This window comes from Podarcis tiliguerta (genome assembly GCF_965153285.1).
Source record: "Podarcis tiliguerta genome assembly, chromosome: 4".
NCBI lineage: Eukaryota > Metazoa > Chordata > Lepidosauria > Squamata > Lacertidae > Podarcis > Podarcis tiliguerta.
In genome coordinates, this window is record NC_139537.1 from 51,925,254 (window position 1) to 51,949,369 (window position 24,116).

The 24,116-nt window shown below is 41.0% G+C and overlaps 1 protein-coding gene across 2 annotated transcripts in view; it reads left to right on the forward strand.

The window, feature by feature from the left end:
* Nucleotides 1-24,116, forward strand: part of TTC3 (tetratricopeptide repeat domain 3) — a 60,236-nt gene that overhangs the window by 2,472 nt on the left and 33,648 nt on the right. For both annotated transcript variants that reach the window (XM_083438667.1, XM_083438668.1), the window contains exons 2-18: nt 3,082-3,173; nt 4,336-4,381; nt 4,594-4,729; nt 5,284-5,371; nt 5,918-5,971; nt 6,527-6,650; nt 8,430-8,515; nt 9,367-9,461; nt 11,021-11,083; nt 13,488-13,542; nt 14,787-14,949; nt 15,045-15,093; nt 16,686-16,788; nt 21,469-21,526; nt 22,048-22,105; nt 22,428-22,503; nt 23,584-23,712. In XM_083438667.1, coding sequence (XP_083294793.1) covers nt 3,093-3,173; nt 4,336-4,381; nt 4,594-4,729; nt 5,284-5,371; nt 5,918-5,971; nt 6,527-6,650; nt 8,430-8,515; nt 9,367-9,461; nt 11,021-11,083; nt 13,488-13,542; nt 14,787-14,949; nt 15,045-15,093; nt 16,686-16,788; nt 21,469-21,526; nt 22,048-22,105; nt 22,428-22,503; nt 23,584-23,712 — 1,464 coding nt within the window. In that variant the 5' untranslated portion in view covers nt 3,082-3,092. The remainder of the gene's footprint in view (nt 1-3,081; nt 3,174-4,335; nt 4,382-4,593; nt 4,730-5,283; nt 5,372-5,917; nt 5,972-6,526; nt 6,651-8,429; nt 8,516-9,366; nt 9,462-11,020; nt 11,084-13,487; nt 13,543-14,786; nt 14,950-15,044; nt 15,094-16,685; nt 16,789-21,468; nt 21,527-22,047; nt 22,106-22,427; nt 22,504-23,583; nt 23,713-24,116) is intronic.

Below are 24,116 nucleotides of genomic sequence, written 5' to 3' on the forward strand. Positions count from 1 at the left end.
ACCCGTCACTGGCCTTGCTTACCTGGAATGTGCTGATCACTTGGTTACTTGGATGAGAGACAGAGAGGGGTGCCTGGAGAATCTTCCAGCCCACTCAATATACAGAGGCAATTTGCCTTCTTTGCCTTCTTTGCGTCATCCACTGGCCTGTGGTCCCAGGACGCTTTCCCAGAAGGGTATGTGGCTCTTAATCTGAAAAAGGCTCCCCACCCCTGGCTGTGGGGGAGGGGGAGTCTATAAATTGTGGCCTTGATTAGATTCATAGCTTTGTTATCTAGCAGCCAGCTATAAAGCCTTGACCTGTCACAGTTTCAGTAGGCCTTGGCTCTGTGGGCAGATGCTTAGAATTCTACCTTAAATATATGGTTAGTCTTATCAGGAAGCTAAATAAATATTAGTGTTTTAAAAGGCTTGCAGAGCAGTTTTACCTCTTTTTTATTATTTCAGTTTAGATTTTTTACCCTTCCTTCTCTGTAAGGTCCCAGGGCTTATCGTACACCATACTTGTTATGTAAACTGTGCAGCATACTGACTTTGGAGTGTTCTGCAGCCTAAAATACTTGCATAGCAACAATGGGGCAGCAAAATCCAGGGAGAGAACTGCTTTCAGGATTTTTGCACAGATTGCCTCTTCTCTATGCTTTTATTGCCAGACTACAGGAACTGGATCTGATACTCTTCCCCACCCCGCTCCTTCACCTTCTGAGCTAATCCCCCATACATACAAACAATCAAAACCTCTTTTGTGCTCCTCTAATCAGGCAACCCTCAGAGTTCTCAGGTATTTGCCTGTAGGATTCCAGGTGAGCTGTTCTGAACATGCCTGCCTCTTGAAGTGACACAGCCACCTCCCCTTAATTCTTTGAGATTCAGAACATCTTTAATAAAAACAATGTAAAAAGGAAATTAAGAACTCAGGTGGAGGAAGATGTTTGCTAGAGGAGTTGGGGGCTCATTTCCAATTTCTAGCAACAGGAGTTGCTAATATCTGGCAGGGCCTCAGCTTATGACCTAAGAGAGCCAGGATTTTCCCACGAGAAAAGATGCTTCTTGAGCTATCAGAATTCAAAGCATCGAAGACTGGCACTGTGTCTGGAGGCAAATGAGGAGCCAGTGTGATTGATGCATTATTGGTTCTATGCGCTCTCTGGCAGGCTCCAGGTAGCACCTTTGTTGTTGCATTTTGAACCAATTGAAGCTTTAGAATCCTTTTCAGAACATGTTGCAGTGGGCTGACCTGCATGTTTCCAATGATTGTGGCCAGTGTACATGCGCACAGTGAGCTGGTAGATGATGCTATTGGCTGTCCGGCTACCTGGGTTCCCTCAAGGTTCATATCTACTTTGAGAGAGAAAGTGTGCACACTACTAGCATAGACTGAACACCTAAACATTAATTTGTTTTGGGAGGTGTTGTAAGAAAAAAAACTTCTCCCTTTCCCTTATGGGGTATCTAAGAGCCCGTATAGAGTCTTACGTGGGTTTTCTATCAGTAGGAGAAAATAACAGAGGCCAACCAGAGAATATTGAGAAGCAAAGCAGCTAGGAAGCATGATCTTTATTAAACTCTTGCAACAGGGTCTCCTGCTCACCCCACACAGGGAGGGAGGAGAGGAACCCAGAACATTGGTGTGCAAGCTCTTATACTGTATAGACTTTTGAGATTGCCTACTATCCTGTAGCTCTCGACCACCCCCCAAAACATCATAAGTACATCACAGAAAGAGATATTTGAAAGTGTTGCTTCTATCCTGTCTGCCAGGATACCTGATAATGCCTTATCTGATTGCCTTTTCTGGGTAGCCTGGCTTTGAGATGGTAAATACTTAGTTTCTGAATCTGTTATGCATATTGATAGTGCGCTCAGCTTAACAGATACTTGCCAGACTGTATTTACAGGGAAGTGTAAGCCCCTACAGTCCAAAGAGAATTGGAAAGCTTTTCCCATTTCCTTCCTCCTTGCAGAGAAACATTTAAGGTCAATTTGGGAGATTCAAAATGGCTTCAGGATTGTTCCCCTGTACTATTTCAGACACATGGTTTATATACTTATGTATGTGTTTGCCTTGTATATATATATGAAACACGAACCTTAGAACTCCTATAACAGAGGGTTAACAGGTGAGATAAAAATAAATAACAGGGCCAATGCTCTTAAAAAAAAAAAAAAGCTGTGAGTAGTAAAGTTACGACACCCTTTTCAAAGGCAAAAGTTAACATTGATAAAGTTTTCCTGATACTGTTATGATTGTATGTAGGGACATCAATCTCGTCTGAGCCAACAATCATCTCGTCTACATAAGGAAAAAGTTGGGTCAATTCCCCAAGGATGTTACAGTCTAATTACAGTTGATCCAATCCTGGTATAGTTGACTATTCTTTGGATTGCAAACTTTGGACTTGCTGTTGGGGCCTGTTATGCCTCCCATATGAACAAGTTAGCAAACACAGTGTCACTTGGCTTTAAGTAAAGTTTTATGAAATCACTTTGAGTAAGGCGGGGGAGCATGTGGCCTTCCAGATGTTGTTCTACTGTAGTTCCCACCATCTCATGGCCAGACTGCCTGGGGCTAATGGGAGTTGAAGTCCAGCAACATCTGGAGTGTCTCGAGTTCTCCGTCTCTGCAGTAAGGGAATCCAGTGCAAACACGTCTTTCCATCTCTGGTACTAGTGAACGAATAGAACTAATAATTATGTTAGTAGAACTAGAGGCATGTTTGGCACTCTGATTCAGTAGTTTTGCCTGGTGATTTGAGGTGTGCTTTATCAGAAGCCTACCCCACAGGGTTGTTGTGGAGATGCTACCTTGAGTTTCTTGGAGAAAATTGTGGGATATAAATGCAATAAGTACATAAAATACTTATACTTAGAGCTGTGTCCCCAAGAGCTGAATCAAATAGTTTCAAATGTTTTATTCCCTCTTTCATTAAGATCTTTTTTGTTCTTGCGGGGAAAGGTGGTTCTTTGTGCTTTAAACCTGTATTAAAATCCCTAGGGATAACCAATATTTCAAAGTGTTCAGGATAATTTATTTATTCCCCCCCTTTTCATTGTTTCCTCGTTTATTTATTTCTTTTTCAGGATCATGCAAAATGGCAAATCCTGAACTTGATCCAGATATTTTCAATCACATCACGTTATATGGAGCATATGTCAGACCGTGTTGTGAACTGGTAAGCTGTGCTTGATTTTCTTGCTGCCTCCTGATACTAGCTGTAGTGCAGAGAGAGGGAGACAGAGAGAGTGGCATAGAATCAGCTTAATTTTTTGTTTCCCATATGTGCACATCTTTTGTTCGTATATCAGAAAAGGAAACACGTTTGGCACCACTGATGAAAGGCATGCAGTGACGCCTTTTTATTGACATATTTGTTCATTTTTAACATGGATGACTGTGGGTTAACATTGCAGCAAAGAGCTATTGGTAATGGTCTGTCAGGTGTCTTGTTCTGTCACCGTAGAAACAGGAGAGGATCATAGTCGGTACTAGGAAACAGTTTTTTTAAAAAAAATATGCTGTAGACTTGTGCTTTGGGGGTGGAAGGCCCATTCTGAAGGCCAGTCACAAGGTAACATCACTCTATTAAATGCTTTGAGGTGCAACATTTCACCATGGTAAACTAGTTTCGGTTTCTGAAGTTCTCTCCTTCTGTCCCCTACTATACATTTCAAAGGGTATTTCATACACCAGCTCTGTGGCACTGTTCTGCCACAAACTGCTTTATGTCGGTCCATTGCAAGTCATCGCCATGCTGCTGGATTAGAAGTTCTTTTCTGTCCTTCTGTAGCAAACAAAGTCCTTCTGTTTCAGCGGTGAAAACAACACTCAGCTAGCCTGTATAACATACAGCAGGCTTTTCAGAGCAAACATCCTCTTCTCAGCCAGCATTGAGAAACTGCTTGATAGGAGCATGCTCTGCAAAAGGGATCGGGTTTGGTTCTTGATAACTTGTTGGTAATCCTTTGAGTTGGTGTAGTGGTTAAGAGCGGTAGTCTCCTAATCTGGGGAACCGGGTTCGTGTCTCCGCTCCTCCACATGCAGCTGCTGGGTGACCTTGGGCTAGTCACACTTCTTTGAAGTCTCTCAGCCCCACTCACCTCACAGAGTGTTTGTTGTGGGGGAGGAAGGGAAAGGAGAATGTTAGCAGCTTTGAGACTCCTGAAGGGGAGTGAAAGGCTGGATATCAAATCCAAACTCTTCTTCTTCTGAGTTGCGTTCAAAAGCTGTTCCTGGATCAGATGACTCACTGTTGCTTCACATGAGTTGTTTTTAACTTTTGCTTCACATTATTGGCCTTCAGTTCTTTAACTGTCAATATCTATGTTGTTTTGTAGGTTCGTGCAAAATTTGGAAGCTGTTCTTCAGTGAAATATAGACCAGGTACATAAACTAACAATGCAAGTTAGTAAGAAATTCTTTTCCCTTTTTAGTTTGTCTGTCTATGGTTGTTTTAATGGTCCTCTCCTGCATTTTGCTGTGCTGCGGAAGAATAGACTAAGATCTGATGTAGCAGTCAAGCACTGGTGCAGATCTTCAGATTTGTAAGGCTTATTAGAGCTTAGTTTTATTTTTCCTTTCTTTTTGTTCCATAGGTGAAATCTGTAAAATATGGTGTAGTAAACCAGTTTCTGAGCTGCACAAATATTGTGACATGATCAAAATATATACCTTTTGGCCATTTTTATTTGCGCCTGGATGTAAACACACAAAGAAATGTCTTGATTCCAGGTAAGCAGGCATTTTTCTTGTTCATTAAATGTTTGCACTCTTGTTTGAAAGCTGAAATATGGAAAACCTGTGTATGTTTTGCAGCATCAGGACAGAGAGAGGTTCTAAAAATGGAATGCTAACATTCTTTTTTTTTAATGGCTCATGGGGAAATAAAAATAAATTAACTAGCACATTTTTCCCCTAGTCCCTCACCTTACTCTCTGCTTTTTATAACATCCTGTCTTATTAAGAGTACTGGAGAACTTGAATCTCTATCACAATTCTGTGACATTTTGGTTGGTTCTGTTAAAGGCATGACCCAACTGAATTTTTTGAATCTTTTCTTATGGACCAGCATGCCTATCTTTGCTTTGTAAATTATTCAGAGTAAACACTCAGTTGGACTTACTACTGAATAGACATGCTTGTTTGACTATTGATGTTTAAATGAAGTATGAGTGTCTCAAAATCTGTTTTAATATGTGTACATATTTCTAAGTACCTTCTTTATTTTGATCTTTCTCATATAGTAGTAGAAAATGTCATTTAATGTGAATCTGTTTATATTTAAGTGATTGTGAAGTGGGTGAGCTCAATCTGGAGAGACTATATGAAATTGAGACATTAGAAGATGTTACTGATATAGCCAAAAAGTTTGCGGTAAGTCATTAAGAAGATTATTATTCTATATTTATTTATAGCCCGCCTTTTCCCCCTGACAGGGACTTAAGGCAGCTTACAGATAAGAATAAGAACCACTAAAAACATAGAAAAAAGTTAATTAAAAACCAATTAAACATTGATAGAATTAAAACTATATACATATTGAAGCCATACTAGTAGTTATAATGAAATCAGCATGGCACCAGCCCTTTCATTAAAAACAATCAGTTTGTGAAAGCCTGTTGGAATAAGAAAGTCTTCATCTGCTGGCGGAAGGACGATAAGGAGGCAGCCAGTCTAGTTTCCCTAGGGAGGGAGGGAGGGCCAAAGTCTGGGAGCAATCCTAGCCATGCCTAATCAGAAATAAGGCCCATTGGATTCAGTGGGGCTTTCTTCCTGGCAAGTATAGGTAGTATTGTGTAGCCTTACTCTTGAATCTCAGCTGAAGTTAGAAAACCCCTTCAGATCAGTGACATGGTGTTAAATGAGTGCAGGTTAGGGTTGTTGATAAGCCTTTGCTCTTTTTCTTCTCTCCACCCCCAGGATGTTCCACGTTTCATCAATGGCATATTGAAAATTGGAGCTGAAATAGACAATGTAAGTTTGTTTTCAGCTCCCGGGCTCAAATACTAGAAGCCTTTTTGCTTTGTAAGAATCCCACACCACTTTTTTTGAATAAACACAATGTTTACTAAGATTTATATCCTGCTTTTCATCCACCATGGATCGGACCAGTGGTTCCCAGGTGATCTCCCATCCAGCCGCTGACCCTCCTAGACCTCCTTAGAGTTAGCAGATTTATAGGAGCTGCAAGCTTTTTGTGGATTATTCATGATCCAAAATGCAATCATAATGTGACTTGTGGATCATGGGGAGTGTACTAAAAACTGCTGTTTGTAAAACCCAATCAGAATGATCCAATGAATGTACTGGATAACAATCCAGCATAAACAGCAGAGTTCTTGGTGTCTGCAGAAATTAATTCTTTTCATGGAGGCAAGAGTATAACTGCAGGCCACTGGCTTGATTCTGTAGTCTTTATATTATTTAACACCCTCATGCCTGGACGGCTATATTTGTATTTAATTTTAACTTGTGTTTTTTTAAAGTACTTCAAGTAATAGTATCTTATTTCTCCTTCATCTGAAATAGAGAATCTTCAATATTTATGATGCTCTTGACTGGATAAAATATGCTGATGACATCGGTATTTTACAGAAATTAGAAAAGCTTGGAAATTATTGTTGGCCTTTCCTAGAAGTTTTCTTTGCTGAATGTAAGTTATACACAATGTTACAATGAGTGGTGTATGGAAAAATGTGTTCCTGTGCCTGTTTAATCTTAAACTCCGTGGTTCACAGTTGGGTGATACTTTGACTAAGGCCAACCAAAAAGTCACAGAAATGGTGGCAAGCTTTTGAGTTTTGCGGAACTCTTCAACAGGTGATATGCTACACAAAGCAGGAAGCGGTGAGATGATTATAATTGGGGTTTTTAAAGGCTGTAGATTCAGTTCCAGGATAAAGCTTTCATGGAACATTATTCCTCGTGAAGAGCTCTGAGAAATCAAAGTTTGCCATGTTTTTGTGTCTTTTTGGTTGCCCCCCCCCAAAAAAAAAGTATGGCCCAAAGGTTTTTTGTGTGTGGATCAACCTTTGTTCCATAATACTAGCTCTATAAAGGCAGCTTTTTTTGTTTTTGTTTCTCTAGTCCTAATTGAAAGTAATTTTTACGGCGTTTGTAGTTGTGTTGTTTTTTTTTTTTTTTTTTTGAGGAAACAGCTTATTCTTCACTGGTATGATGACTCATATCCGGTCTACTGCTGAGCCCGTGTTCTTTTCATTTAGACTTAGACCAAGCTGAAGTTAACATATCACTACCAGTTTTACTTCAAGATAGGAAGTCAAGGTCAGGGGAGATACCAAGTTAACTGATTATTTCTGCAGTTGAAGACCAAAAATACAGCATCCTCCCAATATATACCAGTTGGCAACTTTTGCTGCCATGTGCCTTAAGGTTGTTCGCTGGTAAATTTATCGGCCTGGATCCAAAGTGCTCCGTGCATGAGTGAGACATTAATTCTCATGCATGGGGGATCATAGATTTCTACCACCTCTCAGATATAGTGCCAGTTTCATGACATGTTGTTTCTTGGAGTAGCTTCTTGGGTACAAGAGGGGCTGCATGATTCTTTAGATCCTGGCCACACTTAAGCGAACCTGTTCTTTGAAATATCATGGATGGGGAAGCTTTTTGGCTCCATAGGATCAACCTTGCAGGCCAAATTTGACAGGTGGGTGGCGGCACCTGCCAGTCACACATCATTATAACATTACGTGGTTGAGAAGTAGGTGGTCCTGCCTACATGTCAGAATCTCTGGTGCTGAGCATTGGTCTGGCAAAGCGCTTCTTTCTCCCATCCCTTTCCTGCAATTTACAGGTATTGCTTCACATGTGAGAAATCCCCATCATGATCAATGTCTTCAGAAAATCAGGTTTCTTTCAGCGACCGGGGGTGGGGCCACAGGGACTGAAGGAGGGACTTCTCCCTCACCCAGCTAGCTGGCGTTTCCTTTTGCTTGTTTTCTTTGACTGTGTGTGCCTGTTCCCGACATTGAACAGGCGTGCATAGCCAAATTGAGCTGGATTTAAGCCCTGCTCATCAGCAGTCAAAGGGTGTGTGTGTCAATCTTGCTAGCTTTGACTTTGAGCACCTGTTAGGAACAAGGTTTCCTTCTGGGAACAAGGATTCAACACAGAATTGAACCCCTCTCTCCCTCAGGGGACATCAGCCCATGGACAGGTGGCATGATTTGGGAGAAATTTACTTTGTTAGTAAAAAAAAAAAATCTCTTTCTGCAACTTTGAAATCTTTTTTGATTTGGAAAATAAAAATGGAAGATTGAACTACTCACTTGGATTACACTAGTGTACATATGTGTGATATTTATATAGTTCTTAAAGGAATAATTTTGGGCAGGGAAAAGTAACTCTTAAGTACATGTCAGTACTATAGTTGGTAGCAGTAAACATTGTACTGTGTTTCGCTTTGTAGACAAGCATCTCATAAGCAAAATTATATTGGAGGACTACAACTTAATAGAAGCATTTGAATCTCAAAACTGTGACGGTTGTATGAAGGTAAGATTTAAACAAAACGTTATATTAAAAAAATAAGAGCTTACTTGTAAATGCCACACCTTTCATTTGGGCAGAGAAACCACCCTCTAGTAGTATCTCAGTCTTGTCTAAATTGAGCTTCAGTTTATTGGCTCTCATCTGGTTTATTACCAAGGCCTGGCACCAGTCCAGAACATTCACCGCCACATCTGCTTGAGCTGTAAAGGAGATGTAGAGTCGGGTGTCTTCAGCATACGGATGAAAGCAAACTCCAGAACTCTTGGATGACCCCCACTAAGTTTCATGAAGATGTTAAATAGCTTGGGGGATAAAATCAAACCCTGAGGAACCCTGTAATGGAGGTTCCTCCAAGCAGCGATCCAAGTTAAAGTGGAATCACTGCCAAACAGTATCCGCAACTCCCAGCTCCGACAGTCTCCCCAAAAGAATAACATGGTCATTTGTATTGAAAGCCACTGAGAGGTCAAGGAGAATTAACAGGGACACACTCCCCTTGTCCCAACACAAGTCATCATACTACAAGGGTGACCAAGGCCATCACAATCATCCAAGAGGTCTGAGGTTGGTTCAAAACCACCCTTTCAAGAACTTTACCTGAAAAAGGAATATTTGCAATGTGCCTATAGTTGTTCAAGTGTTCTGGATCCAAGGATTTCTCAGAGAATGGTCTCACTGCTTGTTTCTATCGTGGCTTGTAAGCATCCAAACACAGTCATTGTGTAACACAATCTTAAAAATAACTTAAAGATGTTTCATAGTTCAAGATGAATTTAGTAAACTGTATATATATGCACCCATCTGAAATTGCTTTACAATTGAAGTTAATTTGAATTTGTCCTGTTTCATTACAGAAAAGTGATCTCATGAAAAATTGGGGAAATGAAGCATTTGCTAAAGAGCAATTTGATATTGCTGCCGCTTCCTATACAAAAGCTATAGAATTATGGTAAGGGATAAATTATATTAATGAACAAAGATGTAGAAACATGCATTTGAGATAAGAACCTTTTTGGACAGAAGATGAAAGGTATTTTCTATATGAAGAGAAGAGTAGTTCCCAAAGACAGCTGCTCCTATACAGAGTAGGGTGTATGGAATGCACTATGGGTATTGTAGTGTTTCTTTGCATTCTTAGTGCCCTTTTAATTAGATTTTACTTCACCTGAAATTGTCTATTTGCTTTCAGAGGGGTTTGTTTTTTCCTTGGCGCTTGTCACCAAACAATTAGCATCTTTTAGTGGATCATGTTGACCTGAGAGCAGAATCACTTAAGTAGGATTTTAAAGGTCCAGTAGGGAGTAGTGACTGTTTAACAAACCGCATGATTTATCGCCTGAATCTGGATTAAGATTTGGTTTTGTGAGACAGAAGAAACAGTGTACCCTCCACTGTTTTTTCTTTTGGTAGCCATTCCTAATACACCATGGGTTTTGTCCAACAGTGTCCCTCAGCTGATGGTAAGGCTTCCTAGAGGAAAGAAGCAATTTTCAACCACTTCCTTCGCTCCACTAGCTCACGGTGCACTACTTAAATCTGCTCTGGTGGGCTTCCCAACTTTCTGGAGCAATTTAGAGAGTGTGAGGGGGCTGCAAGGGGGAGGGAAAATAATATAAAAAAATGCTCTGCTGCTGGAAGCCTTACTGTCAGCTGAGTAGCACTGTTTAAGAGAACTTTGTAGTTTATAGCTGTTCAGTAGAGATACGGAATGGCAGAGTTAATAAAAACCTGTCATATTTGAAACCACTTGAATAGCAATGCTTGGCAATGTATTTGGTAAGTAGCCCCACTAATACAAATCCGTATTACAGTACTGAAATTGAGTGCTGTGCCTATCAGTAAAGGTAACGGGACCCCTGACCGATTCTGGGGTTGCGGCGCTCATCTCGCTTTATTGGCCGAGGGAGCCGGCGTACAGCTTCTGGGTCATGTGGCCAGCATGACTAAACCGCTTCTGGCGAACCAGAGCAGCGCACAGAAACGCTGTTTACCTTCCCGCCAGAGTGGTACCTATTTATCTACTTGCACTTTGACATGCTTTTGAACTGCTAGGTTGGCAGGAGCTGGGACTGAGCAACAGGAGCTCACCCCGTCGCAGGGAATCGAACTGCCAACCTTCTGATCGGCAGGTCCTAGGCTCTGTGGTTTAACCCACAGTGCCTCCCGCGTCCTGTGCCTATCAGTAGTACTTACTATTTACAGCAATCACTACCTATGTTACCTGCAACAATTGCGACTTTTAACTTCGGTTAGGCTGACACTGGGACTGCAGGTGTACCTGTTTCTGAATTCACCCTACATGGGGAGACTGCTGTAAACTATTCTCAATGAGTTTGTTATGCAGACCACAGCTTTTCAAACCTTGCGTATTAACTGCTACCAAAAATCCAAACTAAGGCAGAAAAGTCATCTTGGATAATTACATATAAATACATGTATGGCTCAACTTTCAGAAGACTATTTTGGTTCAGAGTAAATAAACTGAATGCAATCTAACCTTTTTTAAAGGCCTGAAAATCACATTCTTTATGGCAACCGGGCTCTCTGTTTTATCCGAACTGGACAATATAAGTAAGTATATTTTTTTCCATGGGATTCAATGACTACATTTGAATGGAACCCTAAGCTATGGTTTAGTGTTATATAAGTGACTCTAGCCTTCTCTCCTGGGCTTGCATGCTCCCCTCTTCCTCTGCATGACACGTGATCGGAAAGAGAAGTTTGGAAACTCTTGTTCTTATTCAGCTGTGGGTAGCGATAACTGGTTAGTTTAAAACAAGTCTACTTCAAATCATGGTTTATGAAGCTGGCTTATTAAACTAACCACAGTTAATCACAGTTCTTGGTTTGGATGAAATGGCAAAAGTTTGCTTTAAAAGGCAAGTGGAATTCCATACCTTCAAACCCCTTGGCCAGAAGGGACTGGGAAAGCTTGAGAGGGCTTGCAGTTGAGTGTTCAAACACTGCCTAAGTATGTTTATCTAAACTGAATAGAAATCTAATGGTCCATTTTTTTAAAGCTGTGTTGCTTTAAGAGACTAAATGGCTATGAAACATTTCATCTGCACATTTATAAAGTTAAATTTCCAGCTGCGAAATTTAGTATTATTTTACATTAGAGAGGATTTATTTCAGTTTGTCATAGTTTCTCATCCTCTTCTACACCCACTTGCTCAATGGCATGATCAAGAGCGAAAAAGCAATTAATTTTTGGTTTGATTGGAAGGAAGGAATTGAGGAGGAGGGCATTAAATTGGAAATGTTTTCAGCTATTCTCAGTTTTTAGAGCTTTTGGGTTTGGTTTTGATCTCTTTTGGGACTTTGAATCTTGGGGAAGCTGGTGAGCATTGGATTTGATGCATGTTAGTGTCAAATAAAAAATAGTGATCTCTTAAAGACAGAAATACACAGTGGTCAGAGACCAAAGAACAAATGAACCAAAGAATTGTAGGGATCCCAAGGGTCATCTAGTCCAACCCTCTGCAATGCAGGAATCTTAACAAAAGCATTTATCAAAGATGGCCATCCAACCACTGCTTGAAAACCTCCAATGAAGGAGAGTCAATAATAATAATAATAATAATAATATAGTAAGTAAGTAATTTTTGATTTATACTCCACCCTCCCTGGCCAAGACCGGGCTCAGGGAGGCTAACATCAAATATCAAATACATCAAAACACAATCAAACAATTGATTAAAATACAGCTTAAAAATTAGAATCAGGATAAAATTAGATGATTGCCCACGAATTACAACCATAGGGGTCGGGAACCTCAAGTATTCATCAGGGCCAGCTATCCATGTTGGTCCCACATGAGGTGATAAAAGGGCCAAAGAGGTAACCTACAGGGTCCCATAGAGGGGGGTCAAACTGGGCCCGGACCAAAGGCCAGGCGGAACAACTCCATCTTGCAGGCCCTGCGGAAAGATGTTAAGTCCCGCAGGGCCCTGGTCTCCTGCGATAGAGCGTTCCACCAAAGCTGGGGCAAATCTGAAAATAATATAATATATTATTTATTTCCTCTCCATCTGGCTGGGTTTCCCCAGCCACTCTGGGCGGCTTCCAACAAAAGACTAGAAAACTAGAAATACTCTCAAACAGCTCTTAGCATCTGAAAGCTCTTCCTGATGTTTAGTCCATAGAACTAGTTCAGTGAAGTACTTTGAAACTGCAGATAGTTTCAAAAAAGTAGTTTATTGGATGGTAAGGAGATCAGGTGCTCAGAGCAAAAACAAATATGATAAATTCCACCAGGTATGACCCAAGCCACCTTTTTGGATCCCAACCTGTCCTGTATTTTCTGTATTGCTTTTCTGTATCTTGGAGGTGAATATTATTGCTATTATTGAGGAGTAAGGAATTTTATTTTTTTTTTATTTTTTTTGGTAAATTAACATAGATTCCAACTTTACAGAGTGGACAGTCTGCCCAGCTTAGTGTTTTGGTTCAGACTAGACTTGTAGGAATGCTGGATGGTATATTGGACCTTTCAGCGATGCCCTTTTCTGTTGACGAAGCCTTTTAGCACTGAACTGTTGCCATGTTGGTTTGGGTCAATATCTTTCTTCGTATGCTCTAAGAGTACTCGGAAGGAAAACCTGGCAGGAAGAAGCGTTCAAATAGAAGGAAAGACTATTGACTGTCTTAATCAATAGTCAGTAACATTCAGGGAGGTAAATGTGAAGGGCTTTGGTTCTGCAAGGCTAGGTCTGTGAAGACAAAAGACCCCCTCCCTCTGGTGAAGTCAGAATTTGAACCTGGCTTCCCCCAGGAGGAGACTTGAGTTGAAGAATCCTCTGTCTGCTCTCCAGAATGGGAATTCATGGTGAGTGAAATTTCTTCTCTTTTAACGACAGAACTTTCTCAGGTTTTTGGATTTAGTCTTGCAATTTGAAAAGCTTAAAAAATGTACTATATTTGAATGAGAACATTTTCCTCATTCATTAGTATCTTAACTTCTTACTGTTTACAGAAAAGCCCTGTGTGATGGGAAGAGAGCCATAATTTTGAAGCCCAACTGGCCAAAGGTTAGCTGCATTTCTTTCACAGATCTGTCTTTGTTGGAACTCAAGTCAGAAAACATTGAACATTAACCATTATATAAACAGGAAGCTTCCCTTTTTGAGTTAATTTGACTAGTTATAAATCACTGGGGGATAGATACACTGTATGCAATAATTTTATTTATTTAAAAGCATTTCTAAACTGGTTAATATAGAAAATATCTCTAAATGTAATATATTTGTGAGTAGGTAGGAGTTATGTCCTTGGCAGCTTCTTAATTGAAAGGACCCATACCAGTTATTTTTAGGGCATGGTCTCTTTGGGCTCCTTTACCCAATTTTAACAAGTATGTATTAGATTCACTTTTTGTATCTAATCTTCTAATAATGATCTAATGTTGATCTAATGTAGATACTTGTTGATTCTGGCTTTCTACCATGTGCCAGCATAGGATTGCATCCAGAGATCCTGTTTTGCTCACAGAAGAGGCAGTCCCAGTGACCACTTAGGGAGAGTGGGGAAATTTGATTTTTGCCCATTTCCCATGCATTCCCCAGAAATGTGCTCCCTGGGGTTTGGTGAACCTGCCACTTAATGAGAGATGGTACAGATTGTAGTGTGATACACTATTGGTTCTTCAGGGGTTAAAGTTTGAACAGGAGGGAGAGGTGGAGCTCAGTAAAGGAGGGACTACCAACACTTAAGTCTCTACTAGATGAAAATCCCTCCTATTATTTATTATTTATACCCCACCCGTCTGGCTGGGTTTCCCCAGCCACTGTGGGCGGCTCCCAACATAATATTAAAAATACAATAAAACATCAAACATTAAAAACTTCCCTAAACAGGGCTGCCTTCAGATGTCTTCTAAAAGTCAGATAGTTGTTTATTTCCTTGACATCTGGTGGGAGGGTGTTCCACAGGGCAGGCGCCACCACCGAGAAGGCCCTCTGCCTGGTTCCCTGTAACCTCACATCTTGCAGTGAGGGAACTGCCAGAAGGCCCTTGGCCCTTGGCGCTGGACCTCAGTGTCCAGGCAGAATGATGGGGGTGGAGTCGCTTCTTCAGGTATACAGGACCGAGACCGTTTAGGGCTTTAAAGGTCAGCACCAACACGTTGAATTGTGCTCGGAAACATACTGGGAGCCAATGTAGGGTTGGGCTTTTAGACTCATATGATGAAAATAGGAGTGAAAATGTTTTTATTTGGCAAAACTTGCTCTATTTAGGAGGGTGGTAAGCTCTTTGTTCTTTTTTTTTTTTGTAGGGACACTATCGATTCTGTGATTCACTCTATCTCTTGGGGGAACACAAAAAAGCACTAGAAGCAAATGAGAAAGGCCAAGAGCTGTGCATAAATAATCCTGAAGGAATTAAGGATCTTATACAGCAACATGAAAAATTTAAAAAGCAAATTGATGAAATGAGAGGTAACATTTCCTCTTTAAGATTGTCTTTAAATACAGTAAAATACTTTGTATAATAACTTTTATTTAGTGAATCAACTTTTTTATCATTTATTTAGGTGTGAAACAAAATAAACACAGAATAAAGAAGGCAGTAGTTCAGAAAAAGTAAGTTTAATTCTATTTTACTTTATATGTGAAAGTAAATAAAAGTAAATAAATAATAAATAAATAAAATAAAACAGTAAATAAAATAAAACGGGCTAAATTAATATTTTACAAGCACAGATTTGGAACCACTAGGAGATTTTGACAAGTTCATGAGGTATAGAAACACTACCGGTACTTCCTATTAGTAAGAATGCTTCATTAGCACTTAATTTCTGTAAGTGTCAGGCTCTCAAAGATTATCCCTCTTTTAAATTTAAGATGAATTAAACAACAGCAACAACACTGCCTTATGGTTCAATTTAAACAAACACCAAGAAGCTTTAAAACGGTTGGCTGCACATAAATATTCTTTAGAAGGGCATCTCTTTACTGCTTTCCACACATACGGATTGCATGGGCAAAAAGATTTTTAAAGCAATTGAAAGTGTTAATCCACATCAAGTCATGCTCTTAATTAACATGGGTGTTCAAAGAGGGAAATAACCCATTGATTCCCCAGTTGACCCCCCCCCCCAAGTTTTTATTTCTTTAGTTAAAATATCCTTCAGCACTTTCAGAGTGGCTTTCAAAAATAAGGTAAAAATACAGTAAAATATAATAAAGAACAATATAAAGGGTCTTGTGGAAGACTAACAAATTCATTCTGGCAGAAGCTTTATGCTCAGATGTGTTGAAGTGTTATCCGGAGTTGTGGATGCATATATGCATGGCTATAGAGAGGGAGGAATTGTAAAGAATAAGGTCAGAAGGCAATGGAATGCAGAAAAGTACAGACAGTGATAATTACCTTGTTAAAAGTGACCATTCACCCCATACATGTTTGTTGCCCTGGTGTCTTCTCTGCTTAGGGACACGGGTGGCACTGTGGTCTAAACCACTGAGCCTCTTGGACTTGCCGATCAGAAGGTTGGCAGTTCGAATCCCCATGACGGAGTGAGCTCCCATTGCTCTGTCCCAGCTGCTGCCAACCTAGCAGTTCAAAAGCACACCAGTGCAAGTAGATAAATAGGTACCACTGTGCCAGAAAGGTAAGTAGCATTTCTGTGTGCTCTGGCACTCGTCACGGTGTCCTGTTGTGCCAGAAGCAGTTTAGTCATGCTGGCCACATGAGCCAGAAAGCTGTCTGTGGACAAACACTGGCTCCCTCGGCCTGAAAGCGAGATGAGCGCTGCAACCTCAAAGTCACCTTTGAATGGACTTAACTGTACAGGGGTCCTTTATATTTTTTTTACATTCTCTGCTTCCAATGTTGGGGCAGTGTTAGTTGTTCTGAAAGCTGCCTTCAGAACTGTCCTTCACTCCCTAGAAAAGGAAAACAGCCATGTGTGCTTCTCTTAAGAGCCCTGCTGCTCTCTTCCTGCTGTAAAGAAGGGATCCTGAACGAAAAAGGTTGCATTTGTAGATACAGTTATTCTTAATGTAAATGTTGCAGAAAACAACTCTTCACATCTTATGATAGGGTGTTGCTTTATTTTATTACCAAAGAACGATGGCAAAAGAACATTTCCAGATCCCAAAACAATTCATAATCTTCTGGGACCCCCCTCCTCCACAAGCAATGTGTGTTTTATTTTGAATTATTGGTTTAGTTCTACAGAATCTCCTTCAGTCAGTGCCCAGGAATCAAAGAAGTCTGACAATGAAAAGAAAACGCAGCCTGACAACAATCTTGGTAAACAGAAGCATACAAAGGTAAGTTGTTTTCGTTTGCTTGTTTTTAAATGCAAATGCTACTGAGAGCTGCTGTCTGGAAGACAATGCTGTCAGAAATTTCCTTAAACATGAATATAATTTTCAGGGTTCTTAGGTTCCTGCTCCATATCTTGCCAACCCTGACTCTGCTGTCGCTTTAACTTTTTGTTGGCAGTGATATGGCCTGGCTTTGTACTAATTTATCTCACTTTAAAGTTATTTGAACTTGGCAAGCAACTAACTACTTGGCCTGTTATAAGAAGATCTGTGAATGTGACTGAAAAAAGCAACAAACCTTTTAAACATAGCACTTTTTAAATCATGAAAATAGTTCCATTGAACAAAGCCAGTCTTGCTTTCAAATAAATATGCTTAGGATCAGCTATAACTAGGAATGTTTTAGAAGCAAGAGTGGTTGCTACTGGGCAAAAATAGTATTTCTCTATGAGATAGAAAGCAAGTGTCTTAATCTGGGAATTTGAAACATTTCAAAGCTCAGATAGCTGGAGAGCATAATGTAATAGCACAGGCTCATCCATATTGGTTGATTGTGAAGCAATACATAGGGTGAAATCTCCTGGATCCTACACCAGTTAGAAGGTCACAATAGCAAATATAATACAAATTCCATTTTTGTTATTTATTTGACATGCTGTTGGATATGAGAGAGTTTGCAATTTTGTCCAAGTGCAGTAAATAATGTTTCCTGCTAGCCAGTAACAGAAATCATTCCCTTCGCTTGCAGGAGAAGGGGAGGAAGGCTAAGGCAAGCTTCAGGCTTACTTTTAATACCTGCTTACTCTTAATGCCAAACTATGTTTTCCTCCTACAATTAAATGTAGTCATTGTTTGAAGGGGAGTTTTGTGTCTTGCTCTTCAAGAGTAATTTTCTACCCACATTTCTAATTAAGATTTCCTGTTATTCTTAATAATTTTGTCCTGGCTTAGCAAAGTCATAAACGGTTTAATGTTGCATTGTTACGTTGTTGAACCCTGCCTTGGGACCTTATGGTAAAGGGTGAGTAGGGAATAAAAACAAAAACAACAACCTGCTATTTTTGTATCTTTTTCCTTATCTGCCTTGGGTCCTTTTTGTTTCTGTTAAGTAACCTTTCCTATTATTAAGTTTTTTTGGCTATCTTTCAGCAGTTTCCAAGGTGGCTCATGGTATAATAAAACAAGTTTAAATTCAGGCTTAATTCCTGTCCCCAGTGAAAATAGCAGTAAGACAAAAATAAAAGCAACAAGGTACCAGTAAAAGCAGCCATAAGAACAGCAAGACAGTAGTAAAAACATCTGAAAATAAAATATATAAAAATCCTGGGAGAATTGAAATGTCTTCATCTGGTGCTGAAAGTCCAAAAGAATTAGCTCTAGCTGAGCATATTTGGAGAAGGTTCATGTAGGGCATGGGTAGGCAAACTAAGGCCCGGGGGCCGGATCCGGCCCATTCGCCTTCTCAATCTGGCCCGCGGACGGTCCGGGAATCAGCGTGTTTTTACATGAGTAGAATGTGTCCTTTTATTTAAAATGCATCTCTGGGTCATTCATTCCCCCCCCCCCCCAATATAGTGTGGCCCCCCACAAGGTCTAAGGGACAGTGGACTGGCCCCCTGCTGAAAAAGTTTGCTGACCCCTGACGTAGGGCTTTTGGTCTTGGTGATTCATAAACTGCCAGTGCATCTTATCTAGTTGATACCATATTACCTAGCTGTAATTCTGTGGATGGGACTCATGAATTTACTTAGTCCCTTGACATCAAGAGGATAGGGTTGCAGGCCCTTCACGTTACTTTGAGAGTGCTTAACCTGTCCGTCCTCTTTACCTGCCATTGTGCAAATAAGTAGTGGAGGGATGACGGCTGTTCTAGATGAGAGACTGTTGGCTCAGCACAGTTAGCTGAACCTATGACAACGCATACAAAAGAAATTAAGGGTGGACCTGGGAGGAGAAAGTGAGTCATTTAGCCGTTCAGAGAAATGAAACTAAAGAGAAGGCTGTAGACTTGAAGATTGGCAAAGTGCGTATGCAGAGTTAAATGACAGCGGTGCTCCTTTTCAATGGGAGGAAATTTTGGCAAAAGCAAGAGAAAACAGGTATTAAACAATTACGTTGGGTTTTTGTTTGGCAGCCTTTAGGATGCTAACGGGGTTTTGAGCAAGTAATAACTCGAAAACTTACTTCCTGTTCAAATTGAGAGGCTTCTTCTTTAAGAACAGGAGACATATGGCTGCTTCCTGCCAATCAGCAGCAGGAAAGCTTGGTTCCGCATAAACTGCAGCCGGAACTGATAATATCTGAGCCCCTCAGCTCTCTGTTTGGGGGAAGAGTTGGGGCAGGTTCTGTTTTGTTCACCAAGAACATCTTAAGAGTAGTGGAGCTGCAGCTCGTCACCTTCCTGCCAGCTGCTGAAAAAAAGGAGCATATAAGCCATTTATATAGCGCTTATAGATGTTCAGAGCACTCCATGTACATTATTTTGTAATTATTACAACTTTGTTATAGAGGTTGTTATTTATTATCCCTGTTACTCAGATGGAGATGGTGGGTGGGCTGAGGGAGAATGGATTGCCTGAGATCCCACAGGTGAGAGTCAAGTGGGGCATTGCATTTCAGCTCTTTCTCTTGTTTACTATGCTACAGCAGCTCTTGTATTAAGGTTTTTATGAACGAGGCAGGTGCAGCTGCACAGAAAGAACCTTTTCAAATGCCTTCTTAATCTCAGTCGGGTCAGGAAAGGAGGAATGGATGGATTCATTCTGTTGTGAAATTTGATAAAAGCGATCACATTCTGCATTTGAAATGCAGTTTCTTTTGCTAGTACCTGGAGTGGGCATGGAACAGGATGAACTGACCATAACCTTAATTGATTGGCAGACAGCAGATAATAATGATAATAATAATAATAAAAAATAAAATAAAAACAACAACAACAACAATAATAATTTATTATTTATACCCCGCCCATCTGGCTGGGTTTCCCCAGCCACTCTGGGCGGCTTCCAACTGAATATTAAAAACAGTACAGCATCAGACATTAAAAACTTCCCTAAAGAGGGCTGCCTTCAGTTTTCTTTTAAAAGTAAAATAGTTGTTTATTGCCTTTACATCTGCTGGGAGGGCGTTCCACGGGGCAGGCGCCACTACCGAGAAGGCCTGGTTCCCTGTAACTTCACTTCTTGCAGTGAGGGAACCGCCAGAAGGCCCTCGGTGCTGGATCTCAGTGTCTGGGCTGAACGATGGGGGTGGAGATGCTCCTTCAGGTATACAGGACCGAGGCTGTTTAGGGCTTTAAAGGTGATGATACTGTAACTGGGAAGGTCATTGATTCCAATCTCTCTGCCCTGCTTAACCCAAGATTCTTAGCGTACAGTCGTACCTTGGATCCCGAACACCTTACGAGTCGAAAGTTTTGGCTCCCAAACGCCGCAAACCCAGAAGTGAGTGTTCTGGTTTGCGGACGTTCTTTGGAACCCAAACATCTGACTCGACTTCCACAGCTTCCGATTGGATGCAGGAGCTTCCTGTGTAGCCAATTGGAGTCCGCGCCTTGATTTCCGAACGTTTTGGAAGTTGAACGGACTTCCGGAATGGATTCAGTTTGACTTCCGAGGTACCACTGTGTAGGAATAATGAATAACCTGCATCAAGGTAAAGGGTAAAGGGACCCCTGACCATTAGGTCCAGTCGTGACCGACTCTGGGGTTGCGGCGCTCATCTCACTTTATTGGCCAAGGGAGCCGGTGTACAGCTTCCGGGTCATGTGGCCAGCATGACTAAGCCGCTTCTGGTGAACCAGAGCAGCACACGGAAACCCCGTTTACCTTCCCGCCGGAGCGGTACCTATTTATCTACTTGCACTTTAACGTGCTTTCGAACTGCTAGGTTGGCAGGAGCAGGGACCGAGCAACGGGAGCTCACCCCATCACAGGGATTCGAACCGCCGACCTTCTGATCGGCAAGTCCTAGGCTCTGTGGTTTAACCCACATCGCCACCCCTTTTCACTGTGTGAAAAATAGTCCAAATAGTCCAAAAATGGGGATATACATGAACAGAGTTGAAGCTTTGAAGTTCCCATCCTTTTCTATAGAGCCAGGTTAAGAGGCAGCAAAATCTACCCCCTCCCTATCTTGAGCACAAGGACCATCAGGGGTTGTGAACATTTTAGCCCTACCCTAGCAGCTTCCTGAATGCATCCATTTACTTAACTTCATGTAAGTGGGTTGGTTGGGAATTCACTCTTGCTGGGGAAAAGTGAAGAATTCCTCTTGCACACGCATAGGCAGCGATGGCTAAACCTGCCTTCCAGTCCTTAGGTTAGGCGGTATAGCTTCCTCCTAAGTTGCCTTATGCAAGTTGGGTGTGTTGGGCTTCGGTTAAGAGTACACACAGATGCTTTGCATTCTTCCCCAGGGATCTTTGCCATTTGTAACTGCGCATCTGATTTAGCAAGTATTATAACATTGCCAGCCTGCTCTGAGCACAGTTAGACAGTTAAGGAGATTTGAAACTCACGGCCTAAGATGCCTTCCTGGTAGAAGCATTTGAGTTCTTCCGTTTCCATGGGTGAACACGCACAACACTTCATATCAAGGAAATCTATTCAGGTGGGTGGTTTTAGCAACATGCCCCTTTCTGGTTCAGTGGGAGGAAATACTAATTTTAAAATCTTTTTACAGGTAGCAGCTAATACCTTAACTAAAGAAAACAAAGATCGTCTTTCAGATATTTCGTCAGGTAAGTTAAAATAAGTTAGACCATATGTGGTCCATGGTATGGATACCCCAAAACATCAGTGTGTCAGGCAGAGGCGCCGACTTGGGTCCCCCAATGTGGGTGTTGAACGTCGGCACGCACCGTTCTGTAATGTTGCTCCATCATGTTGGAGTGGCTCTGGTGTCGCTACAGCAACTGGATAAGGGCCTCCGCACACTGTTCCCTGCTGCCCTCCGTATCTGGTGCCTCCACACACAATTTATTCCATTTCTGTTCAGCAATCCTTGCATCTTTTTTTCTCTGAGTGAAGCTTGAAAATTATTGCATAGACCAGGGTAAAGACATTAGAATTCTCAGTCAGCTTTGTACAGTGTTGGCACATAACAATCAGTTTCTAAGCGATAGCATGTTGCTTTTTTCAGCCCTGTCAAATTTTCAGCTTCTTTGTACAGTTCCTTGAAATTTTTGATGCAGATTGTGTGGTTCTTTTTAAGGAAAATAACCAGATTCAAAATTATTTTTCCCCCTCCCCCTCATGACAGGGCTGAGGGAAAATACAGGAAAATCCAGGAGCAAAATGAGTGACTTTGAAAAGACAAGGTATAGTTTCTCTTGCATTATAATAGTGGAAATACTTTCAGATTCAGAACTTCCCTTTGAAATGTTTTTGGGGTTTCACCTTAACACCTTTATTTATTGTAGCTTTCATACCTGGGTGTCCGCTTTTTTTAATTGGCCGTGATAGCTGGGGGGGGGGGGGGAACGTCACCAGGACACTGGTCCCTGGTGCACATGAGAGGTTGGGGACAATCCCTGCTTCCCAGGGACAAGTTTCCCAGGTTGTGGGTTGTTGTTTTTTTAGAACATGAAATGTGTGTGCATTTGAGTTATTGACAAAAGTAACTGTATTTTTTAATTCCAGAGATGAACTGAATTCAAAAACTGATTCTCAGAAATGTCTGGACAAACAGAAAGCTCGCTGTAGTACTGTGCAACAGGTAACAGATATGTAAAAAGCGTGGCATTGCAAATTTAAGAATTTACTGAATGTCAGGAATGCTGTTTACGTATGGTTGGTGAAAGGCATGTAGAACATTATACAGCAGCAGCCTCCACTGAATATTTAAAACCAGGCAGTTTTTCGTTATGGGATTCTGTTCATAGTGTTGCCTTCACATGTACAAGTGAAACACAGCACCAAATACTTTTTTTAAATTGTGGGCTGTATCTAACACTGCAGCTCCACTGGTGTGCTATACATCCATGCCTGCAGTGGAGCTTTCTTCTGTCCCCTGGGTGTGCTCAAAATCAGCTCTGGGGTGTTCAGGGACACTGGAATATATTTTGGGGGCACGTGGAGGAAGGAGAGGAAGTCCTTTTGTGCCAGCGGAACCCCACGGGTGCAGCATTGGACACAAGCCCTTGTTGGCAGGTTTCCTAGTCTCAGCTGGGATCTCTTCCTAGCCTGAAGTCCAGATGAAGACCACAATACATTATGACAGCTGCATAAGTCTTTACCCACTCTTAATTGCATGTTATGTTCGTAGTAGTCTTCAGACCAGACTGCAATCCAAATTGAGATGATAGAGAGCTATATGCTAACGATTGTACAGTTCTTTCTGTAAGGAACAGGGTGGGTTTGTCTGAAATGGGAGCAGGGGTAAGAAACATTGAATTTGTCACGAAAGTTATTCCTTCTTAGTGGACAGTGGCATCCTGGCCCTGCTCTTATTCCTGGAGGAAAGGGGCAAGTGGGTCTATAAGGACCCACAGAATAATCAGATCATGGGAGTGACCTGTTTCTGTCCCTGTCCCCCCTTGACTTTTATCTATGTTGCCAGCTTGGCATAGTACATATTTTGTAGGGATTATTTGAATAGTCTCAAGGTCTCCTGGGTTTGTTTGTGTTACAGTTTGTGTGCCATTTTAGCTCCCTAAGATTGCTACAGAATTAACATTTGAGTAAGAAATAAAAATGTGAAATATTAAATTCAAACAACATGTATTACTGGTCTGATAAGCATAATGTTTTGATAAAGGAAACAAAGACAACATTTGTCCCTTGTTGATTTCTGCAGGGGAAATTAGTACTGTCGTTGAAGAGTACTGTAGAAGATGCATGTACATCATTGATGGATCAGCGCTTTCACAATGCTGAACAATCCTTTGCACGATTGTTAAGTATTCTAGATCCATCCAACCTAAAGGTAATAGGGAGAATGCCATGGTCTGCTCAAGATAAGTTTTACCTTCTGTATATGTTTAAGGTTCTTTTAAGCATTCCTAAGAAAAGGGTAAAGGTTAGTTTTATTAAGTACATCCACTATTATATTGTGCTAAGTAATTGACATTTCTGGAAAACAGAACAGGAAATATGCAAAATGGTTTTTCAGTGACTCTGAAATCCATCTTCCAGGTTTTGTGCATTTTGTGTAGACAAAGGGAAACTGTCTTTCTAATTTCTGTGTCATAGTAAATTATAAAGGCAAAGTAACTTATTTCTACGATTCAGTTCTCTGTAAGGCTAAGGCTGGCACCCAACATTAGAAATAATCAGCATAAACTAGTTGAAATCAGTGGGCAGTTACTTAACTCAATTGATTTCAGTCTA